Source organism: Neltuma alba, unplaced genomic scaffold (assembly GCF_004799145.2).
Source record: "Neltuma alba isolate B1F8T4 unplaced genomic scaffold, ASM479914v2 tig00010672_pilon, whole genome shotgun sequence".
Lineage (NCBI taxonomy): Eukaryota > Viridiplantae > Streptophyta > Magnoliopsida > Fabales > Fabaceae > Neltuma > Neltuma alba.
The window spans coordinates 47,037-72,840 of record NW_021635514.1 but is presented as its reverse complement, the minus strand read 5'-3'; the positions used below and the strand labels follow the sequence as shown (position 1 = coordinate 72,840).

The 25,804-nt window shown below is 37.6% G+C and overlaps 5 protein-coding genes and 1 long non-coding RNA gene across 10 annotated transcripts; 3 read left to right on the top strand and 3 right to left on the bottom strand.

Moving 5' to 3' along the window:
- The first annotated feature begins 349 nt into the window (after positions 1-349).
- LOC114758131 (J domain-containing protein required for chloroplast accumulation response 1) lies at positions 350-5,517 on the top strand. 2 transcript variants are annotated; one of them, XM_028947144.1, is made up of 9 exons: positions 350-1,057; positions 1,816-2,570; positions 2,651-2,958; positions 3,139-3,242; positions 3,670-3,724; positions 3,882-3,944; positions 4,020-4,097; positions 4,281-4,457; positions 4,849-5,517. In XM_028947144.1, exons 1-9 carry the CDS (start codon positions 600-602, stop codon positions 4,885-4,887), a joined length of 2,037 nt encoding a protein of 678 aa, XP_028802977.1. In that variant the 5' UTR covers positions 350-599; the 3' UTR covers positions 4,888-5,517. The 2 variants fall into 2 exon arrangements, with proteins under 2 accessions (XP_028802977.1, XP_028802976.1); XM_028947143.1 differs by having other exon boundaries at positions 3,139-3,247; positions 3,669-3,724.
- Positions 5,518-6,115: 598 nt separating this feature from the next.
- On the bottom strand, positions 6,116-11,185 carry LOC114758177 (lysophospholipid acyltransferase LPEAT1). 2 transcript variants are annotated; one of them, XM_028947200.1, is made up of 8 exons: positions 10,588-11,185; positions 9,313-9,432; positions 9,151-9,188; positions 8,841-8,905; positions 8,178-8,243; positions 7,699-7,832; positions 7,394-7,534; positions 6,116-6,553 (listed from the first exon to the last, which is right to left on the bottom strand). In XM_028947200.1, exons 1-8 carry the CDS (start codon positions 11,095-11,097, stop codon positions 6,446-6,448), a joined length of 1,182 nt encoding a protein of 393 aa, XP_028803033.1. In that variant the 5' UTR covers positions 11,098-11,185; the 3' UTR covers positions 6,116-6,445. The 2 variants fall into 2 exon arrangements, with proteins under 2 accessions (XP_028803033.1, XP_028803035.1); XM_028947202.1 differs by having other exon boundaries at positions 9,313-9,429.
- Positions 11,186-11,196: 11 nt separating this feature from the next.
- LOC114758180 (uncharacterized) lies at positions 11,197-23,457 on the top strand. The gene is made up of 3 exons (XR_003741753.1): positions 11,197-11,269; positions 22,820-22,822; positions 23,447-23,457. It is a non-coding gene; the product is annotated as an uncharacterized LOC114758180 (long non-coding RNA).
- On the top strand, positions 14,914-17,006 carry LOC114758178 (DNA-3-methyladenine glycosylase 1). Its single transcript, XM_028947203.1, has 4 exons — positions 14,914-15,488; positions 15,844-15,985; positions 16,070-16,211; positions 16,302-17,006. Exons 1-4 carry the CDS (start codon positions 15,110-15,112, stop codon positions 16,617-16,619), a joined length of 981 nt encoding a protein of 326 aa, XP_028803036.1. The 5' UTR covers positions 14,914-15,109; the 3' UTR covers positions 16,620-17,006.
- LOC114758179 (protein BRASSINAZOLE-RESISTANT 1) lies at positions 18,207-20,545 on the bottom strand. The gene is made up of 2 exons (XM_028947204.1): positions 20,072-20,545; positions 18,207-19,444 (listed from the first exon to the last, which is right to left on the bottom strand). Exons 1-2 carry the CDS (start codon positions 20,309-20,311, stop codon positions 18,752-18,754), a joined length of 933 nt encoding a protein of 310 aa, XP_028803037.1. The 5' UTR covers positions 20,312-20,545; the 3' UTR covers positions 18,207-18,751.
- On the bottom strand, positions 21,513-25,410 carry LOC114758176 (methyltransferase-like protein 2). Of its 3 annotated transcripts, none has more exons than XM_028947198.1 (9): positions 25,074-25,410; positions 24,735-24,963; positions 23,976-24,100; positions 23,664-23,697; positions 23,304-23,379; positions 22,845-23,022; positions 22,666-22,755; positions 22,461-22,560; positions 21,513-22,266 (listed from the first exon to the last, which is right to left on the bottom strand). In XM_028947198.1, exons 1-9 carry the CDS (start codon positions 25,362-25,364, stop codon positions 22,127-22,129), a joined length of 1,263 nt encoding a protein of 420 aa, XP_028803031.1. In that variant the 5' UTR covers positions 25,365-25,410; the 3' UTR covers positions 21,513-22,126. The 3 variants fall into 3 exon arrangements, 2 of the variants coding, with proteins under 2 accessions (XP_028803031.1, XP_028803032.1); XM_028947199.1 differs by having other exon boundaries at positions 23,976-24,091; XR_003741752.1 differs by having other exon boundaries at positions 22,138-22,266; positions 22,461-22,543.
- Between the last annotated feature and the right edge of the window lie 394 nt (positions 25,411-25,804).

Genomic DNA, 25,804 nt, shown 5'->3' with positions numbered 1-25,804 from the left:
GAATCCCAAAATAAAATAAAATTACTAAATCTCAAATAATAAATTCCTATAAAAATATCTTGTTATTTGTAAGTTCAGTGCTATCAAAATTTATTATAGCGTTGGAGTCAAATTTGATTTGGGATTAATAATTTCAATAGAGTCTCCATTTTTCTTATATTTAAAATCACGACAAAACTCTTGAGTATTTTTGTGGGTGCTTAAATGAAGATATCCAATTTATTTAATATTATTCCTTTGTTCAGGACCGAGACAGGGCATTCAATTAGCATCACAAGTATTTGGCGTGACAGTTAATGAGCAAATGAACACCATTTAGTACTGGCAAGGCGCGCATCAGAGTCACTAGCATGAATTGGAATTTTCCTCGTCATCTTATCCGGAGTCTGCCAGATTTTGTGGCTTCACAATTCGAAATCTCTTCCCCCCACTTAAGTTCGCCCCCACCCTTTTCTGCCCGCTTCGCTGCCTTCCTTGTCTGACCTTCCGCTTCGAAACTTGCTGATCCCAATTCCTACATTCCCTGCCAACTTCAAATAGCTCCGCGAGGATTCGTCAACCACTTGTTCTACTGGGAACTGCCGTTTGCTGGTGGAAAGATGGAGAGATTTTCTCAAAGCGAGAGCATCCTCTTGGGCTACAATCATCAAAGGCCGTCCACGAATCCGAGCACGCCGCTCCGAAACTCGGACGTTGATTTCCACGATGTGTTCGGGGGCCCGCCGAGGCGGTCGTCAATTCAGGAGATGCCTTACGGTATCGGCGAATCGCCGGATTTCAGCGCATCGCGAATGGAGGAGGATGGTGTTTGTTGCGCCTGGCCTTGTGTTGGCGAGAAACCTGTGTTTGGGGAAGATAATTTGAATAGAAGGCGGCACACAAACGATAACTTCTACGACGATATATTTGGAGGAGATGAGTCTCCGTGTCGCACTCCTGTGAAGCATGAACGACACCCTTTCTCTTCGACGCCAGCTTCCAGAATTTTGAGCCCTGCCCCTCCTCTACCTCCCGCACCTGCTTCACCTGCTCCTCCTCCTCTCCCTCCAACATTGAGGTTTTCCCTCTGCTCACCATTTCTTAATCTTATTCCCTTCTTTCTTAAAAATTGCAATTTCCGTTAGCATCAGTCAAATTCATATATTTTGTACTGCAAACTAAATACCATGAAACTTTTCTCTTCCCAACTCCATCTTCTCACACTATGAAAAAAAATTCTGAGCATTGTCATGATCATTTATCTTTCGGTTGCAATTGTTAGAAATATCAATAAATTTTAATATTAGAGATAAGGGTTTCAATGAAATATTTTACTAATGGACATAAATGGAAGATAATTTTTTTAATTATTTCATCTTATTTTTTGTTTTTACAAGATTAAATGATAATAATTGAAATAAAATTTATTTATGTAGTGTTCATTATAATAAAACTATTTCTTTAGTTTTAAATATAAAATCTATTTATAATACAATTTATTATCATATTATAAAATAGATGTTACGTCTAGAATTGAAAAAATATTAAATAAGAGAAAAAGTTTTTCCGGTTGTTACTTATTAATCTTTGGGAAAAAGGAAATAAAGCTGCCTACTGGACATCAAGGCCCACTTAGTTTATGGACCAGTCTCACTTAGTTTATAGCCCGCAGAAGAGCGGCCCACCGGAGGTCTTCCATTCCCGCCCAAGAATAACGTCGAAGACCAAAATTCCGCATCTATGGCTAATGTTCCCTGTGGCCCTTCAAGTTTTTTGTCGTTCTGATTTGTTACGTCTCACTGCACTAACAACACGTTCATTCTTCAACTTCCTCAGCCTTCCCGCCAAATTGACAAAAGGGACGGACCTTCCGACGTTTGGTTCCCCTACTAGAAGCCTACGCACGAGTGCCGCTTTAAATGGCTTGAGCTCTTCAGATTCTCCAGCCACTCATCTATCAAGATTTTCAAGCCACGCTACTCAAGGTAAGGAGGAGTTAAACAACGGTTCGGGAACCCTACGGCCAAGTCGCTCATCACACGAGATTTCAGACTTGAGCGTATCTGACAAAGCAGACAAAGGAGGCGATAGTGCAGGTCAGTTTCATTTCTCAATATATAAATGGGCAAGTAAAGGGGCGGTGCCACTATTGATGCCTCTCAGGACAGAAAGAAACTCAAGAACAAAAGAAAATGTTAAACTTGAGAGATGCACAAGCGCTAAGGATTGGATAGCAAGAGAAAGTACCTCACAGAGTGATGGTTCTTTAGCAAATACCAGCTCCTCTTCGTTGAAAAGCAGACAACATTGTTCAGCTACTTTCGTAACCTCTCAAAATGTGACAGATTCGCTAGACGAAAGAGGTTCTGCGAAACCTAATTTGACATCCTTAAGCACACTTCAAAATGTTACAAAAGATGTTTCCGGTAGTTCTTTATCATCTGACGCTAAAGCAGAATCAAGTATCAACTCTGTAAGTGAGAAAGAAGTTTCTGGAAAAATGAAAGAGGAGTTAGTTCAGACAATTAAAACTCACAAGGCTGAGTCAAAATCGTCACATTCTCTATTCAGCAAGAGTGATGGCACGCAAGGTAAAATCCAATTACACCTCTCACTATATGTGGATATTACCAGTCTCCCATTCCTGAAACCCCCTGAATTTTTTTGTCAGATTATCTTGAGAAGATTAAAATGGAGAAGGGAAAAGAAAGCAAAACTATGAAGCCATCTGCTCTTTGCGACATTAGTACTAATTGGAAGAAACAGGTAAAAAAGACAGTCGACTTGAAGGATGTAGAAGCAGCTAAAGCTGCGTTGCAAAGTTCGTTAAGATTGGATGAGAATATGGAGAATGTCAAGGTGAAAGGGAAAGTCAAAGAATTTGTTCGAATATTCAACCAAGAAGCTTTTACGAAGCCGAGAGTTGGCACCAAATCGTATGAATACAAGCTGAGAAGTGTTTTACGAAGAACAGAAGAAGTAAGTGTTTGACACAACTGAAAAAACACGAATGGAAAATTCAACTTGAAAACGGATGTCAATACTAAATAACCTGGAACACCTTCGCGGAAAGTTGTTGTCTATCAAGTTCTGAAATCTTGAAACCAAATATTTTAGTTTCATAACTGTTGAATTTGAGATTTCGTTCAAATTTCCCAGGCGGAAGATAGTCCTCAACTGTCGAAGAAAGAGGACTCTGCCACAGAGACTACCAACATTTTTGGTAATGATTTGTCTCGGCAGGATGATATCTCAGCAACAGATAACGGTTAGTTCCCCAAATATCAATGAATTTGACTTGTACTAAGTTTCACATTCGGAGGAGCAACTGGTGAAATTATTAGTTCTTCAAATATCAATGAATTTGTCTTGTACTAATGCTCTCAGTCCGAGGAACAACTGGTGAAATTAAGTTATGAATATGAACCCCCCCCCCAAACAAAAACCAAAGAAAAAAAAAAATCTCTCCCTCACACAACACACACACACACAGGATAAGCATTGAGCATCAAATTTGATATTAAAATGCTCTCATGGCCCTGCATTTTTCCCCATAATGTGTTCCTCTTAACTCTGGTAAACCTTTCCTGCCAATATAAGTAGTACCATGTGGTCCAAACGCTGTGTGCAAATATGATTTTGACCATATATTTGATATCACTTGATGGGGGTGCTTCTGTCATTTGCAGCAATTCCTGATAGTACAGTTACAGTTGAAGACGGGCTTTTCCATGGGAATTTTCTGGTAGGTTATCATGCTTAATCTCTCTCACTGTAAATTGACATCTTTAAGTGCAAATTGAATTATTGCCTTCTATTGCGAAACAAAAGAAGGATCAGAGAAGAGAGAGCTTTTATGTGCTAAATGCTGATGAGCTCCTTGACCGGTTTCTTCACAACAGGTAAAGGAGCTAGCGCAAGATGAGAATGAAGTATTGCAAACCCAGGATAATGAAGAAATCAAAGTATTGTGTCACTACCCATGCTGTTTGTTTCTGGGTTATACTTGAGAGCAGAACTCTAATTATGTTGTAATGTAGGTCATTGATGATAAGATACGACAATGGTCTAACGGGAAGCAAGGAAATATACGGTCCCTGCTATCAACATTACAATATGTGAGCAACATCAAATGATCAAACCTGAGTTCAAATTCAATTATATATATAAAATTTCCAATTGTTTTTCTTGTTTGTCGACAAAGATAATGCATCTTGATATGCCTTAAAATGATATTTCGAGGCTAGTTCTTGAAGTTCATGTGACGTACGTATTAAAATTGGCAATCATCATCAATATAGGTGCTTTGGCCTGACAGCGGCTGGAGGCCTGTGCCTCTTGTTGATATAATCGAAGGAAATGCAGTCAAAAGAGCATATCAAAGAGCGTTACTATGTCTACACCCGGACAAGCTGCAGCAGAAGGGTGCTGCTTCTCATCAAAAATACATTGCAGAAAAAGTTTTTGATATTCTGCAGGTAACATATTTGGCAACCTATTTCCCCTAAAGTATCATTAGTTGTCTTTCAAGGTATTATCTTATTTGGAATTGGTCATACATATTAGGCAATATTTGGCATACTGAAACGTGTTTTCTGAAAAGGAAATGAGAAAATGTTTTCCACGTTCCGAATATTCCCTTAATGTCTTGACGTTTACTTATTCATACCCGTGTGCTGTGGAATGACTGAGGATGTTTAGCAAAGATCTAGTGCCAATACTTCCATGAAATCATGGCTTGGGTTTAGTTAAATCCCTGGCAACCATAGGGTGTAGGAAATGAGGAATACACCTATCATTATTGGTTCTTCCAACATGCTTTTAGCCTCTTTTGAAACTTGAATCATTTTGCTTGTATTTGATATGCAGGAGGCATGGACTCATTTCAACATGCTTGGTGCTGTCTAACCTCTGTCATTACCAATACAGAGGGGCAAAGAAACCCTGATGAGAATTTGCTGTCTGTCAACGATGAGATTGATCCCTATAGCAACTTCATGTGATTACTTGGTCACGGAGCTGCAGCTATCTCTTGAGGTAGAGTGTAAATGATTGACTCCACAAATGTACAATTTTCAATGCTGGCATGGATTTGGATCCCTTGGAGAGCCTATTTCGTGCAATTGCTCAATTGCAATTATGCATGCAACACATTTTTTATTAAAATTTTTTAATTTTATTTATGACATTTTTTTTCATTCCAATACACTACATTTGAGCACAGCTCAAAAATAGGTACTGCAAGTAATCCAAATCTGGCTAAAATACACCCGAGAGCTCTCTTTTGTCCCAGTGCAGAAATTTTCGTATGTATTTGTAGCAGATAAAACACTGTACGCATTGCATGTTAAAATTATCGGGCTCCTATTATGGGATGTTTTCTGAGGTGGTCTTCCAGTACAAGCCCCTCGTTGTTTCTTCATCCTTCTTTTTCGTCAGAAGCCTTCGCGGCAGCGTGTCTCATTTCTGTTGCTGCTGCTTCTTTGTACTTGAACTTTTTATTGTCGTTGATGAAGAAAATTCTTCTGAACGCTCAAACCTAATGTTAAAAAAGACTCATTAACAGTAATATGCTATTAATCCCTATAATTTACGTTAATCTGTAAGTTCTTTAGTCCAGAAATTTTCAACCATATTCCTTTATTATATCATGGTTAGAGTTGATTCTTACATCTAGACGTCCAGGAACTTCAAATGCTTATCGTCATAGAAGAACGGGGCATTGGTCTGCAGGACATTCAAATGTATATATAAACTTCGTACCTTACAAGAATCTAGTGTCTTATCTGCATAAAATTTATCACTACATTGTAAATTTACAACCTAAACTAGTTATTCACAGGCAATGCATCAAATGGTCAGAATCAACAATACCGTTTTAAAACCACCCCACATTGGAGAGGATCCTACTCGCCCCCTACAAATTTACGAAATGATATTAGAAACGGAGACTGGTTTGAAAGTCGCAAAGCTCCAGCGGCAGATCAAGAATCAGATACACATCCACTTGTGAGTATTAGTTCCAGCAGGTCCTTTTTTTCCCCCCCAACGTTGTCTTAATTTCATTTTCTTTACCAACAGAACGACACAATGAATGACAGACCAGGATTCCGAATTATCAACAACACAAAAATACTTGCCGAAACACGAAATAGAAGATTCAGATTTAAGACCACGTGGTGCTTCCGGAAGAGCTCAGGTCATTCATCACATTGAACATTTCTACAACAACCAGCGTGACTCTTGAAATGGATGCTTCAAGTTCACAAGAGTTCACCAGCAATTAAGAACACTTAATTGGCCATGTTACTTACAACAAAAATACACAAATACCATTGGGATATTTGAGCAAGTATGGGTTGTAAGCACCCTCGCATAAGTTGTCAATTCAAGTGCAAATGCCAAGTTCGAAACTATGGAACTCGAAGGTATCAACATATCATTTGAGAGGTACGCCATGAAATTATCATTCGTCTTTCTGATGCATAACGCTACGTGGGCTATTATTACCATTGAGAGAAGCAAGATATATCCGCTTTTCAGCCAGCCCAATATCTGAAAGAATCAAATTACCCTGAAAGCAAAGCATAATAAACAATATCAAGCTAGTATCAACAAAACAATTAAAATAAGATCTCCCGTGCACCCAAAAACTTTAAGATCGATAAATGTTGCTCTCTTTAATAATCTAAGGATTCGCTATCAGGCTATGCTTCTTGGGGCAGAGGGGGAAAACAGAATGCAAATGCTGGCAAGAATAACAAGGACAAGAAATCAAGAGTTTGGTATTCTCCGCCTGAAGCTTTATAATTCAGAAAAAGATATTGAAGCACTCTTGCTTGCTGAATGGAAGTGAAAGAGAAAGGAACACAACGAAGTATAAATCGTTACAATTTGACCAATTACATACAGTTTAAAGTGAAACTGCAGGAAATGCCAAAAGGATCAAATCAAGTATTTATTCACAGTCTAACAATTTCACTCCCATTAAGTGAAGTATCTGCTAAATGCGAATGACAGGACAGAAATGGTATTCTCCCTCTTATTCAAATATTTAACTTCCACAACGGGGGCATGCATTAGGATATTTAAGAAAATCTAACGTACATATATCCACAACAACCAACTCATTCTAGAATTGGCGTCAGGAAATCCTAGTATGTAATCAGTGACGCAGAAAATAGAATTGCAAGTAAAAAATAGTCCACACATGCGAGCATACTATTCTGAAAGCTACAGAATAGGGCAAGTACCCATATCCTGCCAAAATACTTTCAAATCCGAAGGTATTAAAATAAGCATAAAGGACCGATTCACAATAAAAAACCAGAATAAACACATGCTGATAAAGTGTAACATCTGATACGAACGGCTTTCTGAACCTTTTATATCACGTATTCATGGAATTTCATACCTCAGCAGCCATCAAACTTCTAACATTATTAGCATAAAGTTTGGGATCGTCCTTCTCTAACTGGGAGGGATAGTAGACAGGTAACCAGATCACCTCCATATAGTTTACAAACTGACAGAGGAGGAGAACTATGTGGCGCACCTGCAAATATGCGGTAAATTTGAACTAAATAAAAAAGAAAATTCAGAAAGTATGACCCACCTAGCAAAACATAACAGTATAGACACTAGTTGATACTTGATATATTAGTTCTCAAGGGGGAAATTCAGAAAGTACAATAAAACTAAAACTTTATAACCACTCACCCCAGATATAGAATCCCAGGCAGGGCTAAATCTCTGGTAACGGTATTTTAGAATTACAGGAAGCACAGGCGCATTTGCCAAAAAACCACCAGTCTTAAATGGAAGAAGAAAGTCGCCATTTGTGGTTGTACCTTCTGCAGAATACTCAGTATCGTTAAATTAAAACAATTAATAAACTGTACAATAAGAATGATAACAAACAGATGCTCTAAATCATCCTTGATGTACTGACATATGCCACCTTTGATAGATGAAAGAAAATATAAAATGATAAGACTCAAAGAGAGACATATTTGATTATAACGTGACAGTTGTGAAAATACTTCCCATTCTGAAAATTCTCAAGCCAGAACAATAGTTCATACATTTTATACAATACATTTTTTCAGTAGGACACACATCAATTGTTGATTTACAACTGTACAACAAGGGTAGCTAAAGAAACATAGATAACATGAAATAATCAGAAGGATAATAACCTGGAAATAGCAACATTGGGGAAACCTTATTCTGATGAGCTTCTTGAATCCTTTCAGTGACAACACCTGCAGGAGGAAACGTCTGCAGTTTAGGTATACCTGATAATTTATGGACCTAACTTTCCTAAAAAGGGGGGGGGGGGGGGGAATAAAGCCTGAGTTCAAGGTCACCCTAGAACATTAAGAATCTTCAAGACAAATACTTTTACTAACATAAGTTGTTATCCATAACAAGAATGGCTGGGGCAGCTTTAGACGTGACACATGACAAATAGCAAGTCTATACCCCAAGAGTTAAAAGGGAATGCGTCTCTTAACGCAATATAGAAACTAAATAAATCAATTTGTACAATATACCAATCTAGAGATATCACTAATACAGCAGAACAAACAGTTTTAACTGCATTTGAATTTGAAAAAGAGCACAGATAATTCTTTCGTTTTTTCCCCTTAAAACACTGTAATATCTTATAACCATTGCATTCTTTAACAGTTTATTTATCAACTCAGCATGCAAAAGATCCCAGGAAATTAGTATGGCATTACAATGTGAACAAAAGAACCATGCAGAACAGAGGGTAGGAAGAGAGGCCCCCTGAAGAGGGGGGTTCAAGACTTTGCATATTATCAAGAGTATTACAATGCGCGTGCAACAATAAGCACCTGAAACACCCGTGGAGTCTGATGACTTTGATTCCCGGTGAACATAGACACAGCCGAGGCACTTACTGTCACAAAACATGCAATACTGTTTGAGCCCAAGGTTTTAAATTGTTTCACAGGTGAAGATAAAAGAGTATGCACTAACGCAAGGATAAGATACAGCATGTTTATTCCATAATTTAAACGATCATTAAACTCAAGAGAGTCTTATTTTGCATTATGAGAAGAAAAAAGAGCCATACACAGAAATACCTAAACAGCAAGAAACGCAGGAAAAATAGATAATGCATTCAGTGGGAAGCTAACAAACCTGATGAGACCAACTAAGGGAAGTTTAGCCACTGATGCCTTCAGCAACAAAATCCGAGATTAGCACATAGAGTTTGAAGCATGTGTCAGTAACAAATTTGAGGTCATCGCCTCAAAATGGGCAATATATATTCAATAAAAAACATGGGACAACATGACAAACCTTTGCAACAAAACTTGGGAATGAGGAAGACATGTGATACAAAATATCCAGGTATGACACGTGATTAGATATTATTACTCCAGGTCTTCCCATCTCTGCAGATTGGTTCTTTCCTTTCTTCTTACATCAAAAGAGAAAATTAGTAGAACTTTAGACAAATACCAAAAACAAAATATAGAGATAAGAAAACTGGAGCTTAACTATAATAATTGTAGCTGCACAATCACGTTCTACTTTCCCCTGAAGAAGGGAGGAAGAAAAGGAAGGTGCTAATTCTAGGTAGGTACATCAGCAGCCCAAAGTATATCATAAAATCCAGGGAGTCACCAAATTTCAATGAAAAATACATATTTTCGTTATTGTCAAATCAAATGAGATAGAATATTAGAGTATAGGCATATATGAATTAACCCTACAACCTTAATTATTTATTGAGGTACATAATACCTGGTTGAGCATTATATTCAATTTTGATTTATACATAAATATAAATTCTCATACAAGCCACACTTTTCATAACCGATGAACAATTTAGCTTCTTTTTTAGAATATACTATTTAGTATCTACAAGCCACATGAACAGTATGGTTTACGCTGGCTCCTTATCGCTTTCTATTCCATCATTTTTATTTTTTCTTTTATTTTTTATCTTTTCATCTTCCATTTTTATGATTTGAATTATAATTTTAAAATTCCCAGTTAAAAACTTGGTCAATTCAACATGTCTTTTAATCAAAAGATTTCTATTGGATTGTTATTTATCCAAATATTTCACGGGAAAATAGATTTTTTGAAGTTTCGAAGAACTGCTGTCTTGAAAAGAACGCTATGCACTTCTCAATGGTAAGTAAGAAATAAACCATTTCAAAGCAAGTTTTCAAACCTCAGACTTCATAGGACGACGTAGCAAACATAGTTCCACAAAAAATCGAGATAACTCAACAGTAGGGTTCATGCAGCTTAAATTCATAATCAAATTCGGGGGTGGCTTTCAGTAATCTGTACGGGTTATTCAGAAGCAGGAAGAGCTTCAGGAAGTCCAGTTTAGCGCAGTATAAGCACTAAGCAGGTCTCGTGGGCCACACCTCCCACCTTAAGAACAAGTAGAGGGTGAGATGATGCATTTAGAAACAAACAGCTGCGTCCATAGAACTTAGTAAGGAGTCCAACTCTCTCAATCACATCGGTCCTCTCAAACAGATTTGAAGTCAAGCACATAGCCATAAAGGCCAGCTAAAAACGTTTCGTAAAGATAAACAAATTTGAAGGAAGTACCTCAGTGGTGGGCTTTTCATCAGTATGCGGAGTCCGATAGGTCTCATGGATCCAGTAAAACCCGAGAACAAAAAGGATGAGCCTGGGGAGAGCTTTGCCAAACCAAATAATCACAGACTTTCTCCATCCGCGCAAGTGGGCGTAATCTTCCTCTCCATCCACCCGATAAGGGACGGAGAATAGTGTACAGATCCTACAAATGAAGTTATACAAGATCAAGATGGCGATGATCAGGACCACCCTAATAGGTGCTAATGTGAGCAATGCCAGAGCTAGCAGGAGCTTCTCCTTCATCGGCAAGGGTCCACGTCCCATGGCTCCGTAAACATCGCGTCTGACGTAGGGAGCGAATTTGTTCTCAAGCTCTTGGAGACTGTCAGAGGAGACATTAGCGTGGGAATCGAGACGAGGACGGTCGTCGGTGGTGGAGGCCTCACGGTGAGCAGGCTCGGGCTGTTTTGTACTGGATTTGGGCGGCTTCGAATTCAGGACCTTGAGTTCGCACTCCATGGGAGGAAGGAACCTTAATTACCTGAGCGCTTATCTTTCTCTTTCATACTACCAGGAGACGCTTCTTGAATGATACAATTAAAAGGTACTCCTATGTAAATATGAAGACGAATATGCCCAAGACGATGCTCAGACATCTGGAAATTTCACGGAGGCGGGTGCGCATGGGCGGGTAAGATAAAATTGTTGATAAATTCCCACGAAATGTGTCTCCGTATAATTGCTGGTATTTAATTTAATGATTACTATTATTTACAAATGTTACTTATCAACTCTTGGCTTGGGTGGCAAAGATGCAGTACTGATTTATCTTTTTTCTATTTCTCGTCAATTTTTTCCCCGTACATGGTTGATATATAAGAACAAATTAATTTACTGGGATAAATTAAGAAAATTAATTAAAATAATTATTTTTAATAAATAATACTATTTCCGGTTTTTAATATAAAAATTTATTTGACTTTTATTTTGATCTTAAATAAAAGATTTCAATTCACTTTATCTTTTATATTTATTCATTTTTTTCTAAAATGATCTTTCAATACACTTGATTAGCAAAAAAATTTTAAAAAAATAACATTTATTATTACAAATAACTTACTAATATTTTTAATCTATTTAATTAGCTAACTAGTTCTTATATTAAAAACTGTAGGTAATATGTGCTATCTTTTTTTAAAAAAATCTAATCACGTGTATTTATTGGAACTAATATTTAATATGTATAACTAGTATAAAAATTGTCTTAAAAAATAGGTAAATGTGAGTTTATGATTAAGTGAAAAGTCAAATTAGTTTTTATAAGTTACAAAACCTCGCTTGCTTTTCAGGTTTTTTTAATTTAAAATAGCTGACGTTGCGGATAACGTTTCGTGCCGTCACCCTATAGCCACTTCTTTCCCATTTTTTTATTTTGTTTTTTTTTTATGGCCACACACACACCCCGGCGACATTTTTTAGGCCTCTGCCTCCTCCATCTACTTCTTCGTGGGCACTTGGGAGAGGATAGTCGCGCCTACCAGCCATGAATCCCGTGCCCAGCTACTTCCCGGTTCGGTCAACGCCCAAATTATCACTTCGCGAGATCGTTTTCAGGTCCAAGAACAAAAAAATCACGAAGTCGCATTTGCCATGTTGGCAACAAGATGAAGACCAAGGATGTTTAAATGAAATCAAAAGTATGATTTTAAAAATAATTTTATGGTATATAAACTAAATATGTGAAGATATTTTTTTTATTTGTGAAAAAGTATTTTTAAAAAGTATTTTTTATTATATCAAGACACTCTCAAATAAGGGATGCTTTCCAAAATACATCTCTGTTGTTAGGCTCTGTTTAGTATCACGATAAAAATTACTTATAAATATATTTTATGTAAATTGAAATAAATTTTTTCCACATTTATTTATTTTATAAATTATGATTAAAAAATTATTTATGAACCATTTTAAATGGTGTTTTCGGGCATTGTAGCATTTCATTTGTCTAATTCTTCTGTTTATGAGCTCCTTTTTCTTGAGTTTTTCGGGTAAAAAATACTTTTAAGCCTGTGTTTCTTCTTTTGTAATAATTAAACACATTTTTAAAAAATGACCTAGATTACACTTTTTTTTTTAATATGACTTCCTTTTTTTATCTGTTCTGAAAATATGACTTAGATTATCATCAATGTCAATATAAAATTAGAATCAAACACCACCATGTACAATTACATGGTGTGGTTTTCTTTTTGCTATGCATAGATATTTTTCATATTGAATGTAGTCCTATTTAAAATGTCGTCTAACACTAAATATGCCCATCTTTTTTAGCAGAAATTCAAAACTTCTTATGCATATTATGAGGGACTAACTCTTTTTATTAGATCCAATCCCTATTAGTTAACAGTGCAACTTTCTTTTACCGAAAACTTTGTAATCTTTCCTTCAGTTGCATGAGGATGTATTTAGAATAACTTATAAGTAGTTTTTTAATTATAATTTTTAAAATACTAGATAAATACATGAATGTAGTTTTATTTTGACTTGCATAAAACATGCTTATAAGTGATTTCAGTTGTAACTTTAAAGGGTGTTTGGACGAAATCAACTCATAGTTTGGAGAATAACTTCTAAAGAATAGATTTTGAATAAATAGATTCTGTGAATATATTTTAGAATAATGGATTTTGAAAAAAAATGATTTTGATAAAATAAGAATATTTGAATAATTGTTAACAGAATAATTTTTTCCATACACAAATTACTAAAAAGGACATAAGCTAATATGATAATTAGATAAATGATAGATTTTAATTCATATTTTTGTTTGAAATAATAAATTATATGTGAAAAAATATAATTAATATCATCCCCAATCCTCAGTATAAAAGCTAATTGGGTATTTCATTTGATTTTGAATATAAAAAATCAATCTATCTTGTCTCGTACATTTATTCATTTTTTTTCAAAGTAGTCCTCATGTTAATTTGCACATATTAAACGATACATCAAATAATAATCCCAATACACATCGTTAATAGATGTTTTAGAGAATACAATACTTATTTATCATAAATAAATAATTTGACTAATTTTTTTATTATTTACAAATTAGTTTTCTAACTTTTATATTAAGGATCAAAGGTAGTAATTGATATGTGTATATATATTTATATCCGAAACTATGATTTTATACCTAAAACCATAGTTTCCAAATGAAAAGTGATTTTAGAAAAAATTATAGTGTATGGTTATTTTTATACAAACCATAGGTTCAAATTGAAAAGTAATTTTAAAAAAATAGTGTTTGGATGTTTTTTCTTCAAACCATGGTTTTCTCTTCAGAACCATGGCTTGAAAAAAAACCCAAACACCCATTTAAACGGAGCTCTAATCTTTCTCCCCCTCGAGTTTTTGTTATTTTATCGGACCAAGCCCAAACATAGTGTCCAGAAATTCAACTGGGCACGGGCGGCCCAACGATGTGGGTGGGCCGCATTCTAGAATGGGAATAGCTGCGGTGGAGCATGGGAGGGGGAATACAGATAGCCGTTGGATCTGATCTGCCGCTTCTGGTGGGGAGGCTTTGGATTCTTTTTCTTAACGGTAACTACCTCCCCATCACAAGCCAAAGCCACATATCCTTCCCTTTGCCTTCTTTCCCATTTTACCAAACGAATACGACCCTCTGCCTAATCCTTCCTTCCTCTCTTCCTACTCCTCTCTTTCCTTTTCCCCTCTCTGCCCTTCTCTTCTTTCTCTGTTTCTTTTTAAGCTTCCCAAGTCCCTTACATACAAATTACTTTAGGACAGTTAACTTCAACGGTCTAACCATCACATCCTTTGCATCCATGTATCTTTCCCATAACTTTGCTTTCTGACATTCCTTAATATTAAGACTACTTAAGTTATACCAGTCCCTTTCATCGGATTAACTTTTCTACCACTTACTCTAACAACAAAAAGCAACCTCATGTTTTTCTGCTCTCAATCATTGCTCAACTGTAATTGGGAGCTCACAGTAGCATGGCGTTTGATGACTTGCCACCAATGTAAAAAGTGATGATTCTAAATCTGACGTCCACCGCAGAAGAAAAATTAGACTCGCCAGTTTTCTTCTTCTTCTGCAATTTCTCAATTGGCTTTATTATGTCTCGGCACGTGAGGCTCTGGCCTGCATTTGCATTTCTCTAGAAAGGATTAGGTGGCCTATTCAATTAAGTGTGAGGATACGGCTGCTATTAGAGGCAGGTGGAATGGGCAAAAGAGACATTTCGTCCAAAGTTCCCGTTGCTTTCAAGCACAAAGCACCGGCACTAGCCGGTACTTCGTCCATTCCCGGCTTTTTCGGCCTCTAAAACCTCCATAAACCCGAGCCATCTCCTCCGAACTAGCTCTTGCTCAGTTTATCTCTTAGATCGGAGCTTTTCTCAAGAATTCAGAGAACTTCCTGAGCTCATTTTTCTAGAGCCTGTACCCTAACACTGAAGTTTGCTCCCTAGGAAATTCAAAATATACAATTCAAATTCCAATGCCTGTCGCTACGAAGCTTCCTTCTTCGGCTAAATCTGTTTCTGAACCGCGAGCCATTCTAGGACCCGCTGGGAACAGAGTTAGGGTTTCCGGAGATCAGAAGCGCAACGACGACTATCTCAAGAATCCACGGCGTACAAGAAAGCAGATGCCAAAAATTCCGCAGTCCATTGTCACCAATAATGTGTCTACCGACAGCACATGCTCCTCGGATTCATCGAGCACTTCATCGGCGAAAAATGTTACTTCTAGAAGGACCGTCAGGCGGAATGGGTTAAAGCCGGTGAAGATTGTGCCGGACGGCACCGTTGGGGCGGCCTTGTCTCCCAAGGCTTCAAGTCCTTCCAATAGGTGTGACTGGATCACTCCAAATTCTGGTAAGTTTTTCAGGAGTTACAAGTTTTTGCGCTAAGAATGCATTCTTTCTTTCTTTTCCTTCGGTTTTTTCAATCTCGGCTATATTTAATGGATTGGGAAAAAAGCATGTAGTTTACCCGCATTTCTCTATCTCTGGCCTTGGTACAAAACGAACCTTTACCTCCTGGAATACGCTGCCATTTTGTGTTCCGAGTTTGATAATTAGTTCAATTCCCGCAATGATAAAGCACTTTAATTGCTATGCCGTGAGAGTGTGAGCTTTGATCCTCGGCAAAGAATTTTGTCACTTCTTTCAGCTACATATCCACCGACTGAGTTGCCTTATTGAGAAATGTTATCTGTTTCTAAAAACAGATCCTCTTTATGCTGCATTCCACGACGAAGAATGGGGTGTTCCAGTTCATGATGATAGGAAGCTATTCGAGTTGCTGGTGTTTTCACAGGCATTAGCAGAACTGAGTTGGCCAGCAATTCTTAACCTTAGAGACGTATTCAGGTATCTCTATCCCTAGATTCATATGATTCACTTGCAATCTATCCAAAACATAATCTGACATTTGTTGTCTGATATCACTGATAGGAAGCTCTTCGAAAATTTTGACCCATCGTCCGTTGCTGAGATTACAGAAAAGGAGTTGCTAACTTTGAGAATAAACGGCAACCCATTGCTATCAGAACCAAAACTCCGTGCCATTGTGGGGAACGCAAACCGATTCCTTAAGGTAATTCTTAATTTACAACTATTGCCAACAAGACGCCGTAGCAAGTTCCTTCTGATTTTTAACAGTGTGAATTGATTTATCCACGTACAGGTACAACAGGAGTTTGGTTCATTCAGCAACTACTGCTGGAGATTTGTGAACCACAAGCCAATAAGAAATGAATTTCGTTACGGACGTCAAGTACCCGTAAAGACTCCAAAAGCGGAACTCATTAGCAAGGATCTAATGCGCAGAGGTTTTCAATGTGTGGGGCCTACTGTGGTTTATTCGTTCATGCAAGTAGCAGGACTCGTTAATGATCATCTAATAACGTGCTTCAGATACCATGAATGCAACGTGACAATCAGAATGGAACTTAAAACACAGGTTGAGGAGAAGGAGGTTCGAAATGAAACAGCATTAGAGTAGAGATTAATGGGAGGAGATGTCCCGATGTTACTTTCTGATCCCCAAAGATTATATTGTTTTCTTCCTTGCCTTGTTAACTTGCTGCTGCTCGTCACCTAACGTAACTAGAAAATAATTGATCTGACCTTCTCTTTTTATGCCTCCGCGTGAACGTGTATGCTTCTTTTAGGTGCTAAAGTTATGGTTCAAGGGAATTGTTTTAGGATATCTGATGTTGCAATGTATATGTTTTGTAATAAAATTTCCAACTCTGTAATGCATACCTATTCTTGGGCACTAGCATCGTTACTTAGGGGCCAACCTATGATCTCGGAAAGGACTTTGAAAAGCCACATTACTGTATCATACTACTTACGGTCTTAATTATAAAATCTTATTTATAGTTTATAGGCGAGATTTTATAATTAGTACCAGAGGAAGCATTAAGGTTTCTCTCAGCTCTTTCTAGGATCCCCAAAATTCCTTTCTTGGGTGAAATGATTTCTGATTTCAGAAGCCTGTAATTCAGACCATATTCAGAATTTGATCCTCGTTGTATTTACACACTTCCTGTCAAAATCTCGAGGGAAGGAAATCAGTCGCTCGCTATGAATATGGATATAAATCTCTTAAATTTTTTACCCACAAGAGAGTGATCAAATAGGAAAATTGCGCATGCATAAACGCTGTTATTTGAAGTTCACAATGTAATATTTGTTTTTTTTACCAGAAACAATATTGTAATATTTGTTAGAAAACAAAATGATAATAGTTAACAATAAAAAATTATATCCGTTTAATAAATAGTGAAATGGACGATGTATATAAATTCAAATGAAGGTACTTGTTGCTATCACTTGTCAGGGAACATACAAATCAGATGAATGGTACACAGGACATTTAGTCAAATGGACGTCTTTTCACGTATACAAAACGTAAGTGGCCACTTTAATTGGTCTAATGACATTGCGAGAATCAATATGCATGTGAAATTGTGAACCACTCCCTTTCGGTCCGCGCCATTAATATGCAAGCGACCCACCGCTAAAGGGACATGATAACGTGAGAAAATCTTTTCTGAAGAATTACAGCATTTTTTCGAGAGCCCTACTTAATTTAAATTTTCTTAATAAAAATAATCCAAATTAAAGTAAAGTATTACAGACTAGAGAGAAAAGGCATAAAGAAAATAGTTCAGTAAAAATACAAGATTTCAAAATTATATAGAGTATATAATTTGTAATTATTTTCATAGATAAGTTGAATTGGTTTTCGGTTTCTAATGAGGGCAGGAAGATTTCACCTTTTAAGATCCTATTATGTAACAAAAATAAAGATTTTTATAATTTTTAGTCTTTAAAATCTAAACTCATTTTTTTAATTCCTGAAATTTGGAATGAGTTTTTAGTTCTTAAAATTTAATTTAATTTCATTTTGATTCGCCTAAAAATTTTTAATTTGAAACAATTTTTTCAAAAATAAAAATAAAATAAAGTTAAATTCTAAAAACTAAAATTACTAATTTCAAATTTTAGAGATTAATACTAAAATAAGATTAAATTTCAAAAATTAAAAGATAGTATTAATCTGAATAAAATACGCATAAAATTGGATGCCACACAAAACACAATGCATAAAATTACAAGTACGATAGAGCACATCCTTTATGGCCCGCAGAACCAAAAATGAACTGTTTGAATGTCCTTGGGTGTGTGGAGATGCGTGAACTGTCTGATTGACAAAACAGTCATGAAAGAAGATCAATAATAATTCAAAGTAAGCCATCAACAAATGGATTTCTTGACAAGGCAACTTCGATGAAACCCAGCAATTCAATCCATATATCGCCTATGGGGTCCAAAAACAATGCCTACTAAGGCCTTCGAACAATTTGAGTTCTGGATCTTCCTCACTAAACGAAAGATGACAATATTACTTCTATCCTATCTCGGGTTTGTATAGAGACCAGTTTGAACATAATATCTCCAGTTCCCATGACAAATTTGGATCCATTCATGCGGCTTGTGCCATGAAGGCTAGGCCAGGAGGTAACCATTGTGTGCTTTAACACCAAGTTGAATGAACAACCAACTAGCTAGCAAAAACAACCTTGCAGTCTCCGATAACCTATATGAAGTATATGTTCTGCTTGCCTAACTCCGAGCCTTCCCGCTTCCAAGGGTGAGTTCCAGATCATCCAATCCGACTTCATGAATTTTTTCTCCAACCCAAGGCATTACCTGTACCCCAAAGTTTGCTTCTGAACCTTTTCTAATTTGTTGCATTGCATTATCAGGCAGAGTGTGCTGAGCCATAGGTTTAGTAAGATTGAAGGTTGGAGAGGTTGGTGCAGCAGATGCAGAGGGTACAAATGCCTGAAAGTTCTCCCATTGGCCAGAATCAACAGTTGAAGTGCCAGATTCATCACATTCAGGTATGGTGGCTGGAGTATAAAACTGGCGGTGAGTTGGGCTAGCGGGAGCAGAGGCTGCAAAGAAAGGATAATTGAAGGAGGCCATCGATTCTTTTGCTATTGACTCCCATGTGGGAATTGGTTTGGGATTTCTTGATGTTGGGGAAGAGAGAGGTGGTGTCACAGGGGCACTGTTTGATATTCTCAAGGGAGGCAGAGATGCAGGAATGACATTTCGAATATATGGTATTAGATTTGATGCGTTGTTGCCATCCAAACGAGAAGGACTCGGGAAAGAGGAAGATGAAGGGCTGACTTGGTAAGAAGGAATTGGACTGGGAAAAGCTGAAGAAAAAGGGCTAGGATTTTGGGAAGAGTATGGAGTGTTTCTGGTGGAAGTGCCAGTTGTATCAGCTGGAGGTGGCCTGCATCCCTATGAAAAACAATAGTAAGAAGGAAATTAGTAGGTTACAAATGAATAAGATGAAGGTTGATCACGTAATCCATGTGCAATTTGATCAGCAAAGTTTAGTTTCTTTTTCCGTTTGGCGATAGCTTAGTAGCAGATGTGGTAACTTCATCACAATCGCCAATCTAATACATCAGATAATCAAAGTAAGAAAGCTTCATCGGAACGATTTTGATTCGTGATTCCAACGTGGCATAAATAGATATCTAAATAACAATGATTCTTCCCCATGAATCATGATGCCCATCTTTTAATCGTTCACAGAATCTCGTTCTCTCTCAAAAGCACAAGAGACGCCGATTGAATATTGCATAATTTTAAACATGGAGAAAGCCTCAAAAGCACAGATTCATTCGACTGAAAAAGAAAAAGGTCAGAAAATAAGATCTCTCGGCATCTATGGATACTGCTACATCGACCCAGCCAAATTCCAGTAAACCTCCTTGGAGCCCAAAACAAGTTTGATCCCACAAAGATAAGCCATTTGCTAGTGTAAAACAGTGAGATCGACGAGCTTAAACATGAAAAAAGAAGATCCCAACATTCGTGAAAGTAGAATTGGGCCGTTGATTAAGCAAAAAGGAAGAGCACCTTGCGATATGTAGTGCCGTCTTCTTCAACAGTCCAACCAGCTTCAGCGCAGAGAGCCTTCAGGACCTCGTTGTTGTCACAATGCTTGGGCAAATTGTAGTTCCCCTGAGCTCTGAGCCCAGTGTATATCTTGGCCGCTATGGCTCTCCTCCTCCTCTCTCTCCTTCTGTTGTTTTCCCGCTCCCTCCAAGACGGCTTCCTCCTACTCGTCGCCGCCGAAGTTGCTCCGTCGGACGTCATTCTCCGGCAATGGCCTCAGTCTCTATGGCGGACCTGAGGAAGAAGGAGAGCGGGTGTGTCGCAGGAGATTTAAACCCAGAGGGGGAAGGAGTAGTGGGCTCACGAGGAATGCGCTCTCCCCTCCCCTGCGCTGGATGTGTTATGTGTAGTGTGCAGGAATCTCTCCGGGTTTGAGAAAAGATAAAGCTAAATTTGGGGGATGATACTCTGCATACAGCTGCACCCAACAAGCTCATGAGCCCGTGCTTCCCCAGCTTTTGTTTTTTGTTTTTGTAATTTTCTTTTTGGGTTTGAAACAGAGGCGTTTCTGTATCCGATGAGATTTGTTGGGGTTGGAGTGTGGTGTGATAACATAATTATTGGGGAAGGTGGGCCCAAACAGTTACAGTGGGGCCCATCTCGGGAGCGAAGAAATGATCAGGCGACGCCGATGAGGGCGGGTGGGCGAGAGGGGTTGCATCATGGGACAGAAAATGTTTGGCAAATGCCAAAGCACTTTTTGCAGTTTTTGCTGTGCTTTAATATTTTGGGAGGGGGGGCCTTGTCTGAATTATCTGATCTTTTGTGTGCTATTTCCAACTGGTCTTGAATGGGTCAAAATAGGAAGATTTGAGATAAAAGAGAAAAGGGTGGTGGTAAATGCCATGAGTAGCAGACAAATTGGAAATGGGGAAACTTTAGATAAGAGCAGTGGTAATCACGTTCGAGAATAATGGAAAGATCCGTGAAAGAGTTGCTAACAGTGAACAAGTAACAAGGCGTCAACACATTATTTCCATTCAACGCCGCAAAAGCGAGTAAGCGACAACACTGACTGCCAAAACAGATTAACAAACACGACGGAACAAAACAATCCCATGGCAAGTTCAGGACTAAAAAGCAGCTTTATCTACTTTAAAATTTAATTTACCGTATACTAAGCTCCTACTCTCGTGACATTTTCTTTCAGATCATTACGGGGCCACAAACCTCAGCACAGCAGAAAAATATGTTTCCCCAACACAACATGCTAAGCAACATGAAACATAACTGATTGTACTCCAAGGCTTTGCCCAACATTACATTGCGCTTCTTAGGGCTGATTGTTCATCGTGAGATGAGGGGAGGAAAACCATACTCTGGCAATAGAAACTTGCCAGCAATGACCACATTAATAAAAAGATCAAACTTCTTCCAACTTCGAAACTATGCACAACTAACCTTTCATGCCTCAACAAAAAATAATGTGATTCGCATATTTCACCTGTAAAAAGGTTAAGTGAACCTGCAAAACCACGTCCCAAAACAGAACCCCAATAATAAGGGCATTGAAGTCTTTCCATCCTCTTGCCCCCGACTTTCTCCAAATTTTTTGAGAGGTAGGCCACAGAAGACAGAAAGACCCCACTGTTTCTCCCTTTTGTTCATGGGTAAATTAGACAGGCATGAACGTGACTCGTTTTAGGCACCATACAGGTGTACAATACCCACTATGATTGAAATAAAAAACGACTTGTTTACATGACAACAAGAATGATCGATAACATATTGAATATAATTTCCATATCATTGATTGGTTCCTGGGGTTGTAGGTAACCAACAAAAGGTTCACTTGAACGCCTTTGGAACACCTCTACTGTCTCCGAATACTTTTCTTAGCAGACAGGTCAATAAGCTCCTTCATCGTATATTTTCACCAAATGAGCGTCGGTCAGAAATGCTTCTTTGATTTCTATGTTTAGCAGGCATGAGAAATTAGCTCATGCAACTGAAAGCAAATGGTTGAAATGAGGGCTGCAAATGGCCGGCCTCAGATTTTTCTCATGAATCATGCTTCTATCTTCTGCGAAAAAATCTGCAGTCTTGAAAATGAAGGGGTTCATTCCCCCAACTAACCCACCCAGTGATCATTTCTCTGGCAAATAGCTCAATACATCGGGCCGGCCTCACCCCAGGAACATACTCCATTAACAAATCTGACCATAGAAAAAACAACATGGGAATCCAGCAGTCTCATGACGCATAAAGTACTGAATATAGGTGAAATATCTAACCAAACCCTCATGATTCAATTTCTACCACTTCATTTAAATTATAAACTAGAGCTCAAATACATATCCTACCAGTACCACCATACGATGAAAACACCACAGATCGATCAGAAGGTTACCTGCAATCGGGGGCTTCCTTGAGTAATCCCCAGGAATGCTCATAATCACGCAATTATCTTTTACTGGCCTAAAATTCGATTGCCTGTCAGAATATGTGGCCTTGAAAGGATGAAAAAACAAGAGAAATATAAATATATGGGCAAAATATCAACCAACTGCAAAAAAAAAAAAAAAAACTGCCAATTCAAAATTGGTAGTTCTAACCTTTCCGCAGCTGTAGCCCAAAATAAGGATTTCATACGGTCTATGATGAAAGAGGTCCAAGTCACCAATCAAGGATCCATTTGCTTTCACCTGAAATAATCAAGAAATACTGGGGATTAGAAAGACATCGCACAATGTATCTGAGTAAGCAGAGGAAGTGATTAACGGAAGGAGATCACCTTCAACCAATAAAAAGTAGCAGCATAGCTGACTCTCCACGCAGGAAAAAGCTCTCTCTCAACAAAACCACGGAGTTTCTCTCTGTTGGTCACCCATAAGGCTACAAGTGCTCCTTCAGTGTGAGTAAGTTGCATAATAGGAAGAGATAAAAGATATCTGTTGGGCAAGGTTGGGTACCTGCATTGATGACAATATATCTAGACTTTTCAAAGACAAAAATTTAAATTCACAAAGAGGTTCAGAGAGCAACAAACTATCCTGGAAGATAAGCTGCATGTCCAAGTAAGTTTACAGAAAGTAATACTTTTCGTAATTAAGCCAAAAGTAAGCTATAAGAATCGTCATGGTTTAACGGTTAGAGTGAGAATTTCCTTGTTCATCAATCAAATCAGTCAATGATACTACGCACATTTACAATGGAAATAAGCAAACATAAGAGCAGGGATCTATTTATATACCTTGATTTCTGGTTGGCACTAGCATTTTCCCACGGTGGATCAACCACTATGAGGTTGAAGCCAGAATCAGCATTGGCTGGATAAAAAAAAATTGAGAAAAGCATCATTACAACATGCAGAGATTTCTCAATGATCAAATTAAGTTTTTCAACAAGTTGCTGTCACCAAGACCATCCAAGAACTGGCTATCCTATAACATGCTGTTAGAGACTTACAGCCTTAATGTATAGAGGATAGACAATCAGATAGCTAATCACATGCGTAGAGGAGAAAATGTTTGTAATTAGAGAAAAACACCACTACCACATAGAAAAACAGAGTCAGGAAATAAAAAAGAGTCATTATAAATAAAATCATTACCAGGAACTAGGTTGTGAATCTGTCCCACGTCAGACTTCCACATGGTCAAAACAAATAACATAAGAAAACATGTAAGATACACTCATGATAAGGAGGAACCACGAAGGTCACCAAAACAAAACCAGCCCTTAAATTGTTTAAGAGGGTGTTTGGATGGAAACCAAACCATGGTTTCAAAAGTGATTTTACTGTACACGAAGTAAATATGTGAAGGAGTTTGTCTCGATTTGTGAAAAAGTGCTTTTGGAAAGCACTTTTAAGCAAACCCAAACACCCCCTAAGACATGTATAATCATGGAGGATTTGACATACCATGTAGAAGCAACTCTCTCGAGGTATTATATAATGATTGGTCAAAAATTCAGCTTGTGCATCATCAGTGGTCTCGTTGGCAATCAAGTTATTGAATACAGAGAGTATCCTCTTTTCTGTACGGTCTGAGAAACCAAAATCCCTTGCGGTAAGGTTTTGTAAGAAAACAATAATAAGCAAAATAGTAGCTTGACATATAAAGAACTCAACCAAAACAACCAAATGATATCTTATTGCGTGAAAAATCCGGATAAGTACAAATGTTTAAGAAAAGAAAAAAAAGTAATACCTCCGGTCCTAATTATAAGAGCTAGTTGACTAATTTGAAGAGATTAAACAAAAAAGTTAAGTTAGTTATTTATAATAAATATGTATTGTCTTTCCTAAAACATCCTTACTAATCAAAGATATTAGCTAAAACTACTATTATTATTAGAAGGATTACTTTAAGAAAAAATATATAAATATAAGAAACAAAATGAATTAAGGTCTTATATTTAGGATTACAGTAAAAGTCAAACAAAGTTTTATATTAAATTTCCCTACTCAGCACAGATGTCTTTTTTAAATAACGAGAGATTAAACAGATAAAGCCGATTACTCCCTTAGGATGATTTTATTTCAGCCAGTTTCTTATGCGTCGTATGTGTACATTCTGAAAGTATTAATACATCATTCTGAAAATCCGTTTACACATTCAGCTAGCGACCATTCAAATGGAAGCATCAATCAATGGCCAATTCCAGCTACAAATCCCACCTTTGTCCTCATTTGTCTGACCACTAAGACGCACATTAAGAGTTATCTCATAGAGTGGTGCTTGCCAGACCTGTCCTAGTTCAACGAAAGACTGCTGAGCCACTGGCAATGTTGAAAATTCGCAATCCGCTGAGGAACTAGGATCATTCCTCAAATTGCTCAAGACATCTAAGAGACCAGTAGATTTTTGCAAAGACTCACGCGCCTTCAGCAAAAAGGACCTCGCTTCCTGCCCCCACAAAATAAAAAGCCCTATGATATTACATATAGAAAGCACCGTCACAAAACTGTTATATACATGGTTTGCACTAACAGAGGACGACCAGGAAAGAGGAATACCCGATGGCGCTGTTCGGCAATATGTTCTCTTTCGTTCAGAATTCGAGGTTCCTTAACATTTTGTTTTCGTTTTCGTTTTCTGGAAGTGGAACTAAGCCTAGGATCTTGATTGGAGGGCTGGGATTCGAAGAAACGAGTGTAGTATGAAGAAGGAGAAACCCTGACGTGGTTGTAGGAACGATTCAGAACACGAACAGGATCCACGAAAACAGCGTTAGAATCTTCAAACATGTAAATACCGGACTCCAAAAACTGTGCAATCTTCTCTTTGTTCTGTGACTCCGCACCCATGCTTGCCAGTTACTATTCCCAGCACCAAAGGCTCGACCGCCCCTGATGCCCAGTGCAGCTCCAAGTTCGATTTGGGACTAGAAAAAGGAAATATATAACTAAATATGTACTAAATAAAATAAACTGTGGAAACTGCAGAACGGGCCGGGAGGGTTGATGGGCTTACGGATTTGACTGGGGGTAGACCCAGTAAAGTTGGTGGCCCTTTGATATGGCTGATAGACTTTCACCTAATTTTTCCATCTTCATTATTGCTTTTTTAATTAAAACATCATATGATGTAGGCTATTGATATGAGATCATATAACGAAACCTCAAATATTCAAACAAATTCTTCTATGAATTCTATCAGATGTTTTCTTTCTTGATATGATTAAAACAGATTAAAATTTTTATTTGAGATTTATTTTTTGGGTAAAGGTATTTGAGATTTTAATATA